Source organism: Drosophila gunungcola, unplaced genomic scaffold (assembly GCF_025200985.1).
Source record: "Drosophila gunungcola strain Sukarami unplaced genomic scaffold, Dgunungcola_SK_2 000153F, whole genome shotgun sequence".
In the NCBI taxonomy this organism is placed as follows: Eukaryota; Metazoa; Arthropoda; class Insecta; order Diptera; family Drosophilidae; genus Drosophila; species Drosophila gunungcola.
Window position 1 is genome coordinate 117,989 of NW_026453314.1, and position 17,428 is coordinate 135,416.

A 17,428-nucleotide genomic window follows, 5' to 3' on the forward strand; every position below is an offset into this window, starting at 1 on the left:
AGAGAAATGAGGCTGTAAGGAAAGATGAATGAAAGTAGAAAACATCTTTCAGAAAAGATTAGATAATATTTCCGGAAAAATTCCCATACCAAGGTTCACTGAATAATAACCAAAAAAAGTAAAAAATAATTCAAACAATTTTCCATTGATTTTTCTTCAATCATTTTCTACTCCGGCCTACAAAAATTGATTTGCGATCAGGAAATGTTCCTTGGTGACATCTTTGCGAGACCAATTTGTCACTTGAGAACCGGTCAAGCGAGCTTTTAATGACAGGCGATTAGATAGTAGAACTACCTTCTTATCGCCTTGATGGATAATGCGAATGAAATTGAAATTGCCGTCATACGGAACCACTTGACAATCAATCACGATGCCCAGATATGATTTCCAATAAATTAATAATAATAATTAAACTAGAATTTATTCACTTCAGAACAACAAAAAAAAGTAATCACAAATACAAAAAAAAATGCGGAAACTATGAAGTAAATAAAAGTGGCAGGTTTTATTGCTTCCCATCCCTTTCTAGCCACTTTATCCTCGCCTGCCATGGACATCCTTATGCTTAGGCATTGCATTCGTAATGGGCTGAACAGAAGCTATTGAACGGATCGAATTCCATGTCTGCAGGACACTGAAGGACATGTGACTGCAGCTTATTCTCATCGTTGTAAAAGCAGAGGATGTAGCTGGAGCAGCTGTTGCTTGACGGATAGAATCCAATGGTGGGGCAAGGATAACTTTCCACAGTGGTTTCCGAATACTCGTCGGAGGTGTTGGTCACCTCGGTGGATCCGGTATCTGGCACATCCGTTGTGTTGTCACCAGTTGCGGGTTCATTGGTTGCGGGTTCATTGGTGACGGGTTCATTGGTTGCGGGTTCATTGGTTGCGGGTTCTTTGGTTGCGGGTTCATTGGTGACGGGTTCATTGGTGACGGGTTCATTGGTTGCGGGTTCATTGGTTGCGGGTTCATTGGTTGCGGGTTCATTTGTTGCGGGTTCATTGGTTGCGGGTTCATTGGTGACGGGTTCATTGGTTGCGGGTTCATTGGTTGCGGGTTCTTTGGTTGCGGGTTCATTGGTGACGGGTTCATTGGTGACGGGTTCATTGGTTGCGGGTTCATTGGTTGCGGGTTCATTGGTTGCGGGTTCATTGGTTGCGGGTTCTTTGGTTGCGGGTTCATTGGTTGCGGGTTCATTGGTTGCGGGTTCATTTGTTGCGGGTTCATTTGTTGCGGGTTCATTTGTTGCGGGTTCATTGGTTGCGGGTTCATTGGTTGCGGGTTCATTGGTGACGGGTTCATTGGTGACGGGTTCATTGGTTGCGGGTTCATTGGTTGCGGGTTCCTTGGTTGCGGGTTCATTGGTTGCGGGTTCATTGGTTGCGGGTTCTTTGGTTGCGGGTTCATTGGTTGCGGGTTCATTGGTTGCGGGTTCATTTGTTGCGGGTTCATTTGTTGCGGGTTCATTTGTTGCGGGTTCATTGGTTGCGGGTTCATTGGTTGCGGGTTCATTGGTGGCGGTTTCACTGTTTGCGGGTTGTTTGGTTGCGGTATTCTCCTTGGTTACAGGAGCCTCAGTGGTGGGTGGAATGGTGGGGCTCTCGATGTTGCTATCGTCGCGGGCCTCAAATGTGGAAATCGGGCTGGCGATGCACTGGGCCGACGCGGAGCTGAAGACCAGACCGGCGGGGCAGCGCAGGAAGCGCATGGAGAAGCCACCGAAACCGGTGGCCTGGCAGGCATAGAAGTCCGGCGTGTTGTCCACTATGGCGAAGTAGCCGCTCCGGCCGCACAGGGACTTGGCCTGGATCACCGATGGTGCCAGGATGAGGGCCAGGCCCAGGAGCATCGATAGTTTGAACATCTCTCTCGTTGAGGGTTTCGTTTTTTTCGCTTTGCCTCTCGTTACTTGGTTCGACGGACTAACTGGCCGGACAATCGAAACTTCGCTTTTATAGCCAGACCCAAAAAGGTGCCGGTCGCAATCTTACAGATTGCGTTCGATTAGCTGATAAAGACGAAATTCGGACCACTGAAGATAATAGTGGCCGAAAAGTCAGACTGAGCTTCAGATAAGCGATCAATATAAATGTCATATCTCCAGGGCCTTCAATTAACGTATATCTTGCGTTCTGGAAATTCCCACTTCTGGGTGTCATCTAGTCCCCAACTGAAGTTTCAAAATCCTTTTTTTCAGATTTTTATCAATATTGCCGTTTTCGCAGTGAAAGTAAAACTGGTAGCAATTACGATTTTGTATTAAATAAAAATGAATTATCAAAGGCCCATCCTAGGGATTTTTATACCCTTGCAGAGGGTATAATAATTTTTAATAATAACGTTTCCGACCCTATAAAGTATATATATTCTTGATCAGCATTACCGTCCGTCTGTCCGTTCGTCTGTCCGTCCTTTTCTATGCAAACTAGTTTCTCAGTTTTAAAGCTATCTGCATGAAACTTTCCCAAAAGTTGTCTTTCTATTGCAGGTAGTATATAATTTGGATCGAGCCGGATCGGTCGACTATAGCATATAGCAATCGGAAAAAAAAAAACAAGAAAGGAAGCAATTTTCGGCTAGCCGAAGTTTATATACCCTTGCAGCTATTGCAAAAACGAAACGAAATTAAGATAATGATTTACTTGCGTATATTTTTAAAAACATTTAAGCTATAATGATTTGCAGCTTAATTATTTGATAATTCCTATGGTAGCTATATGATATCGTTTTCCGCTATTAATACAATTAAAAGCGTAATTCTGAACTGTCAAATAATTAAATAATCAAAAAGAATTTCTAAAAAAAATTACAAAATACAAAAAAAAAAATTTTTTTTTTTATTTTTATTGTTCCCATGATAGCTTTATGTTATAGTCGTCCGATTTTGATGTAATTTAAACCGTAATTCTAAAATATTTAACTATTTATATATGTCGAAGAACCAAAAAAAATTTAAAAACAGCAAAGTTATAATTTTTTTAATTGCTCTTAAAAATAAAGAAATCCATGTATCGCAAAACTCTACCATGGGCCTTAAAATATTTATTCGATTGCAAAAGTTTAAGTGTAAAAAACGTTGAAATTTGTAAGAAATATCGCTTCTGAATATCGTATTTCGCGTTTGAAGCTTCTAGACAATTTGCGATGCCGGGCCCATAGACTGGCCCTCCTGAGTTGCTTGGATTTGAGACTATAGAAAAACATTTAAGATAAAGAAAAAAAACGATTTTTGGAAAACCTCAAGGTGACCTAAGCCCTTGCCAGAATTAGGAAGAAATGTTATGCTGAGTTGCTATTGTGCATTTATCACCTCCCCTTTTTTATTTACACCTGTCTACTTCGTTATACTTCATAAATAAATTATTTAGATATCTCTAAGGAACTTTTACATTTTTGGGATAAATCATTATTTTGCGTTTACTTCAAAAAACATTACATTTATTTCGAAGTTTACTAACATTAGGCTTTCCCTAATAAAACTTCTTTGTGGATTATCTATATGTTGAGTAATATTTTAAAACTATATTACATTTAAATAAGCTAAGATAGACACCCTATCTTTAATACATATTAACTCGTAAATATTGTTTATTATTATTATATTGCAAGATCCAAAATAAAAGCAAGGTAGTTAATTTCAGAACCTAATTTACTTAGTAAAGATAAAGTCTCTTAGTATAGTGATTAATGGTGAAACTAGTAGAAAAACCTAAAAGCTTATCAGGACTAGCATTTTTCTTTGGAAAGATTTCACACCTGCTCAAGCTGCCCAATCTTTTCTACATACCATAAACCAATAAAAGTTAAAAGGTAATTTAAATGCCACTAGCAAATGCAATAGCCTCGTGAGAAGGTTACCAAAACGATTTCTTTTTTGCTTTCCTTTAAATTTTTTAAGAAGAGTAGAATAGGTTTCCTAAAAAATATTTTTTATTAGTGAGAAACAGTTTTAAGACTTGGTTAATTCGTCTAAGCCCTTTCCAAATAAATAAACTAAATTTTAATGATTTCTTTTTTAAAATTTCCTTAAACTTTTTTAAGTTAAATCTCATTAATCGGCCAAAAAATTGACACAAAAAATAAGATCAAAATTTAAACGCAGGTTCCTAGGAAATTGAATCACAACACAAACCTTAAGAGGTTTACCTATTGAAAACCGGATTTCTGCGAGACATCTAATGGAATAAGTCAAAACAAAAAAGAAAGGGGTTAAAGTGCTGGTTTTGGGTCATGTTTCTGCAAAGCCATTTTTGAAAATTTAAATTTGATTCATTTGCCCAGAAAATCGATACAATAAATCTACAATAAGACTCAATTTTACCGCAGATTCTTAGAAAACAAAACTAAGCCACAAACCTTAAATGGTAAACCTTTTTGAAATGGGAATTCGGCGAGAAGAGTTATGGACTTAGAAGTGCTGGAGTTTTCAACAAAGCTTTTTTTGGGAAAAATAGAAAAAAGGTTACATCATTAAAATTTCAAAAAAATCAACCCAAAATAACAAGCTAACATTTAAACGCACATTGTTGGTAAACCTTTAGATTAATGCCTATCTGTAAGAAAACTTATGGACCTTAAAGTGTTGGTTTGGATCACATTTTTGTTTTAAATTTTTAAAAAATTTATTTTTTTAAATTTTATTTGCATTAAGTCCGCTTAAAAAAACCTTAGAGGTATGCCTTTTCAAAATTGTATTTCTCCGACACAAGTTATGGTTCTAGAAGAAAATAGAAATCAAATTAAAAAAAATATAACTACAAACCTTTGGAGTTATGTCCTTTAAAAATATAAATTCGTTTGTTCGTCTATATAAAATAAATAAATTCCATTTCCAATATTTTCTTTTTTTTATTCTTTATTTACACCAGTAGGCAAAAAAAAACAGTTAACAAAAAAAAAAATGCAGAAATATAAATTCCCTAGACTAGAGCAATGGACCAACATAGATGGGGGCTCCCCGTTGAGATTGAGATTATCTCGGCTATTCTGAGGATTCGGCACTCTCGATGGACTCGCCCTTGGCCTTGTCCTTCTCGGCCTTCGCCTGCTGCTTGGCCTGCTCCTTGGCCGCCTTCTTGGCGGCCTTCTCCTCCAGCTTCTGCTGCTTCTTGGCCAGCTTCTCCTGCTCCTTGGTGGCCTTGAGGCGCAGCTTCTCCTCGGCCTTGTACAGCTTTAGCTCCCGCTTGATGGCCGCCAGATCGCTGACCTCCGTGGCCTCCTGGCCCGGCACAATCTGCGTCCAGTCATAGCGCCAGCATCCCCCGATCACGGCCTCAAATCTCTGGCCGCTGGAGCAGCGCACAATGAACTTGTGGAATCCGCCCTGCAAACTGGCCACGCAGCTGTAGTAGTAGGTGTCATCGTGTCCGGCAAATCGACCCACAGCGAGGCACTGGAAGCTGTCCTCCTGGCACTCAGCCACGTCCCGCACGCATCTGCCCAGGCTCGATGAGAAGGCGGTCAGAGCCGGACAGGTGACCTCAATCTCCTGCAGCTGCCGCAGCACCGGATTCAGCAGGCACTTGTGGTAGCGCCTGCAGTCGCCACTAATGTGCGGGAAAAGTCCCGCCGCCTGGCATTGGAAAGTGGGCGGAGTGGGTGCAATGGTGGCCTCGCCAGGAGCGGCGCTGGAGGAGGAACTGGAGGAACTGGATGAGCTCTCTGGCTCTGCGGTGGAGGAGGAACTGGCGGAACTGGCGGAACTGGCGGAACTGGAGGAACTCTCTGGCTGAGCTGCGGTGGAGGAACTAGAGCCCTCTGGAGCGACTGTAGAGGAAGAACTGGACGAACTCTCGGGAAGACCAGCAGTGGAGGAACTGGATGAAGCCTCTGCCTCTGCCTCGGCTGTGGTTGTTTTCTCTGGAGCCGGTGAAGTGTCCTCGGCAGCGGAAGAGGTACCTTCAGGAGCAGAGGAGGTCTCCTCGGGGACGACTGTAGTCTCAGCTGCTGGGGAGGAGTCATCCTGGCCAGCTGGTAAGGTTTCCGGAGCAGCAGTGCTGGTCTCCCCCTCGCCAGATCCGACTGTGGTGCCCTCCTGAGCCTCCAATGTGGTTTCCTCATTCGCCTCAGTGGTGAGCTCAGTGGGCAACGTGGTGTCCCAACCGGAACCCTCCTCACCCGGCTGAATGGTGGTGGTGGTGGCATCGCTCCATGGCTCCGCCTGGGCGGCCAGCTGGTCCTGAGCCGGGGAACCTTCGCCGCTGAGCGCCAGGATGCCGCAGGACTTGGTCAGCAGCTGCAAGTTATCAATGGGTCAGGTGGTATACACGCCCCGGATCCTCGTGGCAGGAGGAGGTACTTACCACGGCGGCGCAGAGCAGCAGGATGGTGGAGAGCCCGGAGATCCTGTGGCTCGTCATCTTTCGCACTGTGAAGGTGGTTTCGATTGGATTGCCTCTAGACTCGGTGGTTGGTTGGTGTAGTGATGGTAGTCGTGTCATCGTCGCCAGTGGCTAACGTCGGTCGATCGTTGTGTGAGCTGCTGGCCGAGAACACAGCCGATTATATAGCCCGATCTGGCCGGGATGCTGGTGCCAAGATGCCTTATCGGGCTTAGCACCTCCCCACTTACTTACCTACTCAGTATCGCAGTATGTGATAGATATAATAGATGCCAGCAGATAGACAGACGTTCTCGTATATGGTGCAAATAAAATGTGCGCCTGTTTTTTCACCGCTCTGACGTCGTCACACGGGGTTTTCAGTTTTTGGGTTGCAAAATACAGTTGTAAACCCGTAAAGTGCGGGGGTACGGTTACGGTTACGGTTACGGGTACGGGTACGGGTACGGGTACGGGTACGGGTACGGACCATTCTCCGCGGATGTGAAACGGAAGTGTGTAAAGATAAGTCGGGTAAATCCACGGGGGAGGTCAAGTGGGCGGCGGAATGGCAGTTTCCAGATAAATCTGTTTGCCCGGCTTTCGTCTTAGAGTGCTTCTGTTTTTGCTGCCCATCATTCCAGAAGTGGAGTCAAAACAAAGGCTATGACGCATCCACAAGCCGAAACCGAGGGGTTCATCCGTATGTCCGATATCTGTTCACTTCCCAACTCAACTCTTGTCGCATTGGAACGTCTTTCACCTTACAGGACTATTTCAACTTAAAAACTATAAAAAAAATACATTTTATTATACATTCTAATGGAAACATTTTGCGCCAATACTGTTTTGAATTACAATGTTTTTTATTTATTAAGTCTGAATAACAATGAGCAATGTTATTTTGACAAATGCATATTTTATTTATATATTTTCACACCTTAAGCTAGCACTCCAGCAAACTTTAAGATAAGCAACGCAATGCGCATAATTTATTTCCATATTTGTATATCATTGTTCTATTTTTAATATCTCAATTTTTGGACTGCGATGTTATTTTTCTAGTTTTTTCAATAAAATAGAAATGGATAAGGCTTTACAAAACCAATTTTAAGTAAACATAACTTGGGTTAATATTATACTTGTATTGAAAGCTTAAATGAGTAGGTTTGGTCTTCTTTCTGCCAAGTATAAAAAACAAGGAACCCTGTTTTCGGTAATCATTCCATTGGATTGTGAAATAGTTCCATTTCGCATATCAACTCCCCAAGTTCTATCAAATATGTAGTAGGAAATATGATGCCTGAATAAAATGGCAAATAAGTTTACAAACAATTAAAATAACAAATTTAAAAAAAAATTAAATAGAGTATAAAGTTAACCTTTTTAAAAAATATGCCCAGAAAAGTGTCTGTCAAATATGGAAAAATATTTGCCCCATAAATATGTTAATTAAATTAGACAAAAATTAAAGTCAAAAGTTTAAATGCTGTTTATTAGAGAAAAACCAATAAGTTCTATGGTTTTAAAAGGGTGCATTGCAATATGTTTTTAATGTTTGGTACATTTGTTGGTCATTTGCAGTAGCAAAGCATTTAATAGTATTAAGATGTTGATAGCTCTTAGTGTAGGCATATTTTTTCACAACAATAATCAGCATTCTTGCTAAGTGCTAGGGTGAAAAGTGAAAAAGAGGATTCCTGTGGATGTAATCAGCATTTTTGGTTAAATCAAAATGCAATCATTTAAAAGCTTTGAGAGCTTATGTGAAGTTGTGTGCTTTTTAAAAAGGTTCCCTTTTTCACCAGCAATTTTACTGGTCGTATACGCAATATGTAACATATTAGCACTGTAGTGTGCGCTATGTTTTCACAACAATAACAAGCCCTATTGCTGGTGCTATTGTGAAAAGTAAAAACAGGATACCCGTAGATGTAATCAGAATTTTCGGTTAAATCAAAACACATTAAAAAAGTCAACGCCAGCCAATTCGTAGCCATTACCCCAATGTTGCTGACCCCGTTTCTGGATCTAGATCTATAAATGTATCTGTATCTGGATCTGGATCTGGATCCAGCCCGAAAGTCACCACCTCACTAGCCACCCCATTTATCTGCTTCTCTTCTCCGGTTCTGTTGGCCATAAACATAATTCACTGCCGACGGCGCTGCTCGCCGACTGAATTGCAGGCAAACGGCCTGCAAACGCTTTGCATATCTGACGTTAATCTCACGGATAGCCAGATATTCAGATAATCAGATAATCAGATAATCAGATATTCAGATACCCAGATACGCAGCTGCGCAGATACACTTGTGCAGTGTGTGGACACAGATATCTGGCATATCGTGATAAGAGCTCCCTCCACTCCATTCCCGATGTTATCAGTCTACCTCTCCGGGTCTCCGGTTCTCCGGATTCTCCGGATTCTCTCACTCTCCGTGGCTCCATTTGTGTGGGTGTGGTTGTTATTGTGGGTCTTTTTGTTCGCCATTATCTAAAAGGTTTCGGTGGTTAGGTGAATGATGAATGCCAGCGGCTAGACATAGCGCACACACAAATTCCCACTGCCCAGTGAACGGATACGGATCACCGCCACTTACTCAGTTAGTCAGCTAGTCAACTAGTCAGCTAGTTAGTTAGCCAATCCTCCAGTTTTGAAGGAAGGAGCATCTGGGAAGCATCTGGGCAAGGGAGGAGCAAACAGGAATGGCTACCTCTGCAATCGGCGGAGTGGGTGTGGCCACCTCCAGTACGGTGCGCCGATCCACCGCCAGAGCCACCGCTGGCATCCAACGACGCCGGGTGGTCAAGAAGCACATCCAACAGAAGTACATGCTCTGCGGCTTTGCCATACACGTAAATAGCAAATCTCTTTCGTAATGCTGAACTGTTTATCATCGTCAACGTCATCTTTTTGCCAAAACAAATCAAAAGGCTTTTCTGGCCACCCCCGCCTATTTGTACGGCAATGTGGTGGAATCGGACAAGGATCTGGTGCTGAGGATTTGGCCAGCCATTGTCTACCAGGCCACCGGTGAGCTGTGCCGCTCCATCATGGAGCACCTGGACACAGAGTACAGCGGCAGGTCGAGGGAGACCACTGAGTACAGGAGGGTCTTCCTGCTGGCCACGCTCATCGCCTGCGTTTCGCTGATGGTCAGCGGAATACTCTTCTCCTCCGCCTGGATCGTGGTCACCACCACCACCCAAGTGGTGGCCATTGTCTTCTACGGATGCTTTGCGGGTGAGTCGTGGTCAGGGCATTTGGAATCCGGAGTCCAAAATCTGTCGTCCGAAAAGGCGGGAAAATATGTGGAACACCACAAAGAGTCTTACATACGTATTCGTGTATCAAAACATAAGATTACTTATTCTTATACTTCATTTTATTTATTGATTGCATAGGCAACACAAAACCGATACTTGCAGAAAATGCGGGCCTTTATTTATTTATTTTACTTTCATTATATTTGTATGTATGTTGCATAGGCAACACAACAAAAAGTCATATAATTTAAACAGTTCTGTGCATTAACGCAGAGGTGTCTTTTATTTATTTAATTTATGTACCGCTGTGTCCATACAAATAATGGTGGCTTTTTTTTTTATATTGCACCAGTTAGCTACTGGTCGTATACGCAATATATCACGTATTCGCATTCTAGTGTGCTGCATTATGACTCTGCACTTTTAATAAACGCGGATTCGATTATTGACGAAACTCATAACTCGAAATCATCTATTAATAGAAGAATTCTAGTTAAACTATAAATTGTTTTAATAGATAATAAAAGTATGTTCACAAAGTCATCCTGATTTCATATTCGATCTTATAAAAACAAGTACTTAACATAAAATTATTCATTGAATTTTCAGCCTCTTAACTATTTAAAATAAAATCCTTTTGGTATTTTTATAAAAATCAACTTTAACAATCAAGTTTTGATAGCCATTTTATTTAATCTTATGATTGTATATTTATTTTAAATACAACTAGAACAATTAGGCACTTTATGCATTTTAATATGCATATTTTTAATATTATGATTTTATTCATTATTATAATTTAAATATGAAGTAAGCAAGTAGGTTTTTAAATATGTTAAAGGATTTCAATATTGGTATAAATATATTCTGAAGCGCTGAAATGAGGTAGTGTTATTTTTCTGTTTTAGATTTAAAAAGCGGAACTGAAATGATTTAATTTAAACTCTCAACTACACCCAATAAAAGATCGTGGTAAATCCAAATATTTGCACTTTAAATTAAGTATTTTCAGTACTGATTTAGTTCCCAGGGGTGTTTCATTTTTATTTATTATGGAAAAATTTAGTTTTAATATAAAACAAATGATATCTACAATTTTCCTATCTGATTAACCAATTAAATAAGTTAATAATTACATTATCATGTTTTTAGTTTATTCTTAGTAAGTTAATGTTTTGAAAAACAATGTAGCATTCAAATATTTTAATGTTCAAATTAACCATGGGGTTCTCTCTGGGTGTAGGCATCGGGTCCAGCTTGTACCTGTGGAAGACGCACGTGATCCTGGAGGCAGTGCGTCCGCGGGAGGACAAGTTCGTGCGCAAGACGATCCACCTGTGCGGCGAGGCCTTCTGCCAGCTGTTCCTCTCGTTCGTGTTCACCAGCCTGAGGACCCTCTACGGCACCGCCCAGTCGATCGTGCTGATGTCCGCCCTGCTGGTGAACCTCATCCCGCTGGGCCTGATCATCACCAAGCATCGCGAGGACGCCTTCACCACGAAGCGCATTTCGGTGATCAAGGCGGAGACGGGCTTTGCGGCACTGCCTCTGCGGGCGGCACTGGCGGACCAGCTGGACGGCCTGGACACGCTTTCCTGGCGGAATCCGGCCACGGAACTGGCCACTGCCAGTCCGGGTGCCGCGGTGGCCGCCGCCGTGGTGGACACGCACAGCAACTACATGCTGGCCACCGACGAGGCCTATGTGACCTATGTGAACCCCAACGGGGTGGAGATCATGGAGATCATACCCGAGGAGGACGAGACGGTGTCCATGATGCGGTCGAGCAATGCCACCATCGACAACTATGCCATGTCCGCCTCGCAGACCTCGCACAAGTCGTTGTCCAATGGCCGCCTGTATCCATTGGCGCCCCAGCATCCGGTGGCCACGGGAACGGGCACTGGCAGCTCGTCGCCTCTGCCTCCGGACTATGCCAATCTGGTGAGAATACACTGATAAAAAACAAGTACACTGATTAAAAATGGATTGGTAAATGTAAATATCTGACTATTAAATTCTTAATTAAATATTTAATCATATTAATATAAAATTGCATGATTTAATATTAAAATATTTTAATTAATTTGAAAATTATTAAATTTAACATAGTTTCTATTTGATTCAAATTCATTTTATTTAATTAAATTTGCAGATATCAAAAATAATCCCGTACATAATCAAATTAACAATATTAAACATAAATAAGGCTAACCCATATATAAGGTTACCAGACAAAGTTCCATAATCAGCCACTCATTATATGTATATCATTAATTTACTTGAATATAAATATTATATTTATTACTATCAATATTATTGGCATATTATACCATTTATAGGCATTGGCAACAATAATGGATGAAAATCAAAGCGAAAAATATTTAAATTGAGTACAGCAAAATTTGATCTAGAACGTTTGTTTTTACCAGTGTAGTAAATCCAATTATTCGATACTCTTTATAATTAATTTTTGCTTTGCTTTTTATCCATAGCTGTTTCAAGTTATTTTAAATATGAAAACGATACTTTTTTTTTAATACTTAATTTTACTATTTAAAAGGACCTATTTGAGTTCTAATATTTTCCACATTCCTTCATATTTTGTATAATTTTATATATATATATGTGATTTGTTTGGGTTCAATGGATATAGTGGAATAGGTTTTAAATTATGAAAAACGTTTTTAAATTCAAACCATGCTGTTTTAAATTATATATGAAACTTTTTTTAATTAAATGAATATTAGCGGTTTTCATTTAAATTAAATATGGAATTATTATATTATTCTCAATATTAAATTTTACTTTTTATACCCTTGCAGAGGGTCAGAAGTTTGCAACGCAGTAAAGGAAACATCTCCGAAATTTACCTTTGCTGTTTTTTTTAATTTTTTTTGCAGTTCTTCGACATATAGTTAATATATAGTTTAATAAATAATATATAGTTAAATATTTCAGAATTACGGTTTTAATTTCATCAGAATCGGACGACTATAGCATATAGCTCCCATAGGAACCATCGGAAAAAATAAAGAATTTTTAATAGCTGCAAGGGTATTTGAACTTCGGCTGGCCGAAGTTTGCTTTCTTTCTTGTTTCGAAATAGGATTTAAATTATAAAAATCTTTTTATACCCTTGCAGAGGGTATTATAATTTCAGTCAGAAGTTTGCAACGCAGTGAAGGAGACGTTTCCGACCCTATAAAGTATATATATTCTTGATCAGCATCACTAGGAGAGTCGATCTAGCCATGTCCGTCTGTCCGTCTGTCCGTCTGTCCGTCTGTCCGTCTGTCCGTCCGTTTATATGCAAACTAGTCTCTCAGTTTTAAAGCTATCTGCATGAAACTTTCCCAAAAGTTGTCTTTCTATTGCAGGTAGTATATAAGTCGGAACGAGCCGGATCGGACGACTATAGCATATAGCTCCCATAGGAACAATCGGAAAAATAAATGAAAAAAAATTATAACTTTGCTGTTTTTTAATTTTTTGTTTAGTTCTTCGACATATAGTAATGGTAAAATATTTCCGATTTACGGTTTAAATTTCATCAAAATCGGACGACTATAGCATATAGCTCCCATAGGAACAATCGGAAAAATAAATGAAAAAAAATTATAACTTTGCTGTTTTTTAATTTTTTGTTTAGTTCTTCGAGATATAGTAATGGTTTAATATTTCAGAATTACGGTTTCAATTTCATCAAAATCGGACGACTATAGCATATAGCTCCCATAGGAACAATCGGAAAAATAAATGAAAAAAATTATAACTTTTCTGTTTTTTAATTTTTTGTTTAGTTCTTCGACATATAGCAATGTTTAATTATTTCAGAATTATGGTATAACTTTTATCAAAATCGGACGTCTATAGCATATAGCTCCCATAGAAATAATAAAAATATATAAAATAACTATCTAATAATTGAGCTGCCAATAATCATAGTTTCAATGTTTTTTTTTAGCACATACTCAAGTAAATCATAATTTAAATGTTTTCAAAAGTATTTAATTAATGCAATAGCTGCAAGGGTATATGAACTTCGGCTTGCCGAAGTTTGCTTTCCTTCTTGTTTAAATTCAAACTATATTTTTCTTAAATGTAAGGCATATAAAATAAAACAAATAATACACATTTAAAAACCAATATTTTCCACATTAATTTTGATATATATTTGTGCTATGTAATATGAATTCGATTAATGTAATGATAAAATTTGAATTATAAGGTTTTCGATTCCATATTCATTGCTGTTTTTTAGTTATTTTAGTACCCGTTTAAAATTCCAATATTATCCACGTTTATATGCATTCTATTTAATATTATGATTTCAATTAAATTTTAATATAAAATATCACATATTGGATTTAATAGTGGAATGTATTTATTACTATTCCATATTTGTGTCAGTGTATGATTACCCCTTCGATTGCCCAGTCTAAGGCCCTTTCTCCTTCTTCTATTGATCTTGCAGCGCCGCATCCGAAGGATGTCGCGGGCGGTCACCTCGCATCTGTGGTGGAATCTGCTGGACAAGATCGCCATGCCGCTGCAGCAGGCGCTGCTGGTGCCGCAGCTGTATGCCACCACGCTGCTCCTCTCGGCGGACATCTTCAGCTACGTGATGTGCCTGACGGTGCTCCCCGGACTGGCCGTCAGCCACCATGCGCTGAAGAACGCCGAGATCCCATTCCTCTTCTCCCTGCTGGCCTTCCCCTGGATGTGCTTCTCCCTGATGACGCCGCGCTTCGGGACGAGCCTCTACAAGCGCAAGATCCAGTGGCACACGCTGGGCAGCCTCTGCAAGTGCCTGGCCCTGATCTGTAAGTCCTATGACCTTTTGTTTAAAATAACTAAAAATAATTTGTTAAATACGCTGTTCTAAGCTCCCAAAAAACCGAAACCATTGGATAAATACTTTTTGGTAAAACAGGCTTTTTATAATGCTTTCTTTTATGCCATTAGGCCAGACTCGTGTCGCCTCTAAAAAAAATGGATTGGCACAATCCTTCAATTAATATTGAGTTTTACAGAAATAAGAAAAAACTTGATTACTTTCGAAAAAATCTGTCAGTACACCCAGAGAAAAATGGCATAGTAAAATTTAACATTAATATATTTGAATCTAACATTGTTTTTCAAAATATAAACTTCCTAAAAAAAAAACTAAAAACATGGTAATGTAATTTTTCAATGCTTTAAAATAAAAATGAAAGTATAACACAATTTGATTTAAAAAAAAAACACAACTCCGGGCTAAATCAGCACCGAAAATATTTATTTCATATATTTGGATTTGCCATGTTTTTTTTCTGGATGTAGTTATCATGGCCAGTAGAAGGGTGCCTGTTTTATTGAGTTTTTACATTTTTTTAACAAGAATTTGTTAACAGTTTTTAAATGTTACCATTTTTAATTATTTAAAAATCAAAACAAATGAGGGTTTACTAAAGTTAAGTTCTATATAATATTTTAAATTTATAACGTACACTGCCTTAAAGACAACAAGCTTTTGTAGTAAATTATTTCATAGCAATGCACATTTTAGGACGTTTGAACAGGAAAGACTTCTAATGACTTAAACGTTGGTTGTGTTTACACATTTGTTCTTTTACACTATTTTAAGACATCCTTCGCAATGTCAATTTTTATACCCTTGCAGAGGGTATTATAATTTCAGTCAGAAGTTTGCAACGCTGTGAAGGAGACATTTCCGACCCTATAAAGTATATATATTCTTGATCAGCATCACTAGGCGAGTCGACCTAGCCATGTCCGTCTGTCCTTCCGTCTGTCCGTCCGTTTCTACGCAAACTGGTCTCTCAGTTTTAAAGCTATCTGCATGAAACTTTCCCAAAAGTTGTCTTTCTATTGCAGGTAGTATATAAGTCGGAACGATCCGGATCGGACGACTATAGCATATAGCTCCCATAGGAACAATCGGAAAAATAAATAAAAATAAATTATAACTTTGGTGTTTTTTAATTTTTTTTTTAGTTCTTCAAGATATAGTAATGGTTAAATATTTCAGAATTACGGTTTAAATTTCATCAAAATCGGACGACTATAGCATATAGCTCCCATAGGAACAATCGGTAAAATAAATAAAAATAAATTATAACTTTGGTGTTTTTTAATTTTTTTTTAGTTCTTCAAGATATAGTAAAGGTTAAATATTTCAGAATTACGGTTCAAATTTCATCAAAATCGGACGACTATAGCATATAGCTCCCATAGGAACAATCGGAAAAATAAATAAAAATAAATTATAACTTTGGTGTTTTTTAATTTTTTTTTTAGTTCTTCAAGATATAGTAATGGTTAAATATTTCAGAATTACGGTTCAAATTTCATCAAAATCGGACGACTATAGCATATAGCTCCCATAGGAACAATCGTATAGCTGTCATAGGAACTATCGAATAATTAAGCTGCAAATCATCATAGTTTCAATGTTTTTAAACATACACGCAAGTAAATCATAATTTTAACGTTTTCAAGAGTATTTAGTTTTTGAAATAGCTGCAAGGGTATATGAACTTCGGATTGCCGAAGTTTGCTTCCTTTCTTGTTTAGTCATAATGTTTCCAATACTAATCAATTAATTTATTTCAATAAATATGACTTTTTGAATCTATTTTTAAAATCTGTAAATAAATTAGCACATGAAATGTAAATGACCATTTTAAGAATGATGAAAAGTATACAATTGAAGAGCTTAACTTTAAAATCCAAAAATGTCCCGTATTACCCACAGTCATCAGCTTCTCGACGTCCAAGCTGCTGCTCAGTGTGTCCGCGGTGCTGCTGGGATTCGGCCAGGTGGTGACCGCCTTCCTGCAGGAGCTGGTCTTCCAGATGGGCATGACGCGGGCCAACTGGACGGCCATCCGGCGACCGGTGCACTTCACCAACGGCCTGCTGGTGCTCCTGTGGGGCGCCCTCGCCCACTGGGTGGTGGAGCGGTACTCGTTCCAGGCAACCGTGGGATTAGCTGGAACACTCTATGGGGCGACCTCGCTGCTCTGGAACTTCCTCTTCTTCTGCTGCCAAGGCAGGGACTGAGACGATCAGCAGGATCTGCTGAATCTGCTGGATCTGCTGGATCTGAAGAATTCGCGGGGATCCTAGTCTGTGTGTGTGTGTGTTGCTGTTGTTGATGTTGTCGGTGGTGTGGTTGTTGTTGTATTTGTGCAGTGATATTAATAAATAAACATACCTATAAACTTTAAAACAAGTAGCCATATTTTTTGGGATTTGAAAAAAGCATCATCTTAGTAGACCTGTTTTTTTATGCTACATCATGTCATAGAAACATTTTCAGTCTGTCTGGTTTATTTGTGAAGTTCCGTCACAGAAATATTTTATACTCACAAGAGAGAAGAAAGAGTTTTAGTGAATTTTATAAGGCATGTAAGTCCAAAAACAACAGTAAGTTGCATTTTATATGATTGTTCTTCTGCTTCTGGGAAAGCAGAAGTCGTAATTGAAGCAAGTGAAAAAATCAAAAAGCGACAAAAAACAGAAAGCATTGCTTGTTGCTTTGCTGTTGCTTACGGTTATAAGCATATAATGATTTTGCTTTTTGTCGCTTTTCTTTTGTTCTAGCAGCGTAAGTCAAAAAAGTAGCAAGCAAATATTGCATAGTTTTTGCATAGACCATCGTCTGGTTTATTCGAATTGTTCTACAATTAAAATTTAAAGAAGAAAACGATTCACAACCGCTTGTCGCTTGCTGCTTGCTACTTTTTTGACTTACGCTGCTAGAACAAAAGAAAAGCGACAAAAAGCAAAGTCATCCAACATTCAACTCATAAAAGCAACAGCAA

The 17,428-nt window shown here is 39.1% G+C and overlaps 3 protein-coding genes across 3 annotated transcripts; 1 reads left to right on the forward strand and 2 right to left on the reverse strand.

Annotated features, from left to right (window-relative positions):
* Window positions 1–405: 405 nt before the first annotated feature.
* Window positions 406–1,919, reverse strand: LOC128265751 (salivary glue protein Sgs-3). Its single transcript, XM_053001956.1, has one exon. The coding sequence runs from the start codon at window positions 1,868–1,870 to the stop codon at window positions 569–571; it is 1,302 nt and encodes a 433-aa protein (XP_052857916.1). The 5' UTR covers window positions 1,871–1,919; the 3' UTR covers window positions 406–568.
* Window positions 1,920–4,841: 2,922 nt separating this feature from the next.
* LOC128265752 (uncharacterized protein DDB_G0271670) lies at window positions 4,842–6,497 on the reverse strand. The gene is made up of 2 exons (XM_053001957.1): window positions 6,309–6,497; window positions 4,842–6,241 (listed from the first exon to the last, which is right to left on the reverse strand). Exons 1-2 carry the CDS (start codon window positions 6,444–6,446, stop codon window positions 4,988–4,990), a joined length of 1,392 nt encoding a protein of 463 aa, XP_052857917.1. The 5' UTR covers window positions 6,447–6,497; the 3' UTR covers window positions 4,842–4,987.
* Window positions 6,498–8,849: 2,352 nt separating this feature from the next.
* LOC128265768 (uncharacterized) lies at window positions 8,850–16,827 on the forward strand. The gene is made up of 5 exons (XM_053001977.1): window positions 8,850–9,185; window positions 9,264–9,573; window positions 10,840–11,540; window positions 14,074–14,422; window positions 16,357–16,827. Exons 1-5 carry the CDS (start codon window positions 9,036–9,038, stop codon window positions 16,662–16,664), a joined length of 1,818 nt encoding a protein of 605 aa, XP_052857937.1. The 5' UTR covers window positions 8,850–9,035; the 3' UTR covers window positions 16,665–16,827.
* The last annotated feature ends 601 nt before the right edge of the window (window positions 16,828–17,428 follow it).

Bases quoted from the DNA above. Each gene is read 5' to 3' on its own strand.
- LOC128265751 (XM_053001956.1), bottom strand. From the start codon at position 1,870: ATGTTCAAACTATCGATGCTCCTGGGCCTGGCCCTCATCCTGGCACCA.
- LOC128265752 (XM_053001957.1), bottom strand. From the start codon at position 6,446: ATGACACGACTACCATCACTACACCAACCAACCACCGAGTCTAGAGGC. The intron at 6,242-6,308 runs GTAAGTACCTCC...GATAACTTGCAG, and splicing joins TGCTGCTCTGCGCCGCCGTG to CTGCTGACCAAGTCCTGCGG.
- LOC128265768 (XM_053001977.1), top strand. From the start codon at position 9,036: ATGGCTACCTCTGCAATCGGCGGAGTGGGTGTGGCCACCTCCAGTACG. The intron at 9,186-9,263 runs GTAAATAGCAAA...ACAAATCAAAAG, and splicing joins TCTGCGGCTTTGCCATACAC to GCTTTTCTGGCCACCCCCGC. The intron at 11,541-14,073 runs GTGAGAATACAC...TTGATCTTGCAG, and splicing joins CTCCGGACTATGCCAATCTG to CGCCGCATCCGAAGGATGTC.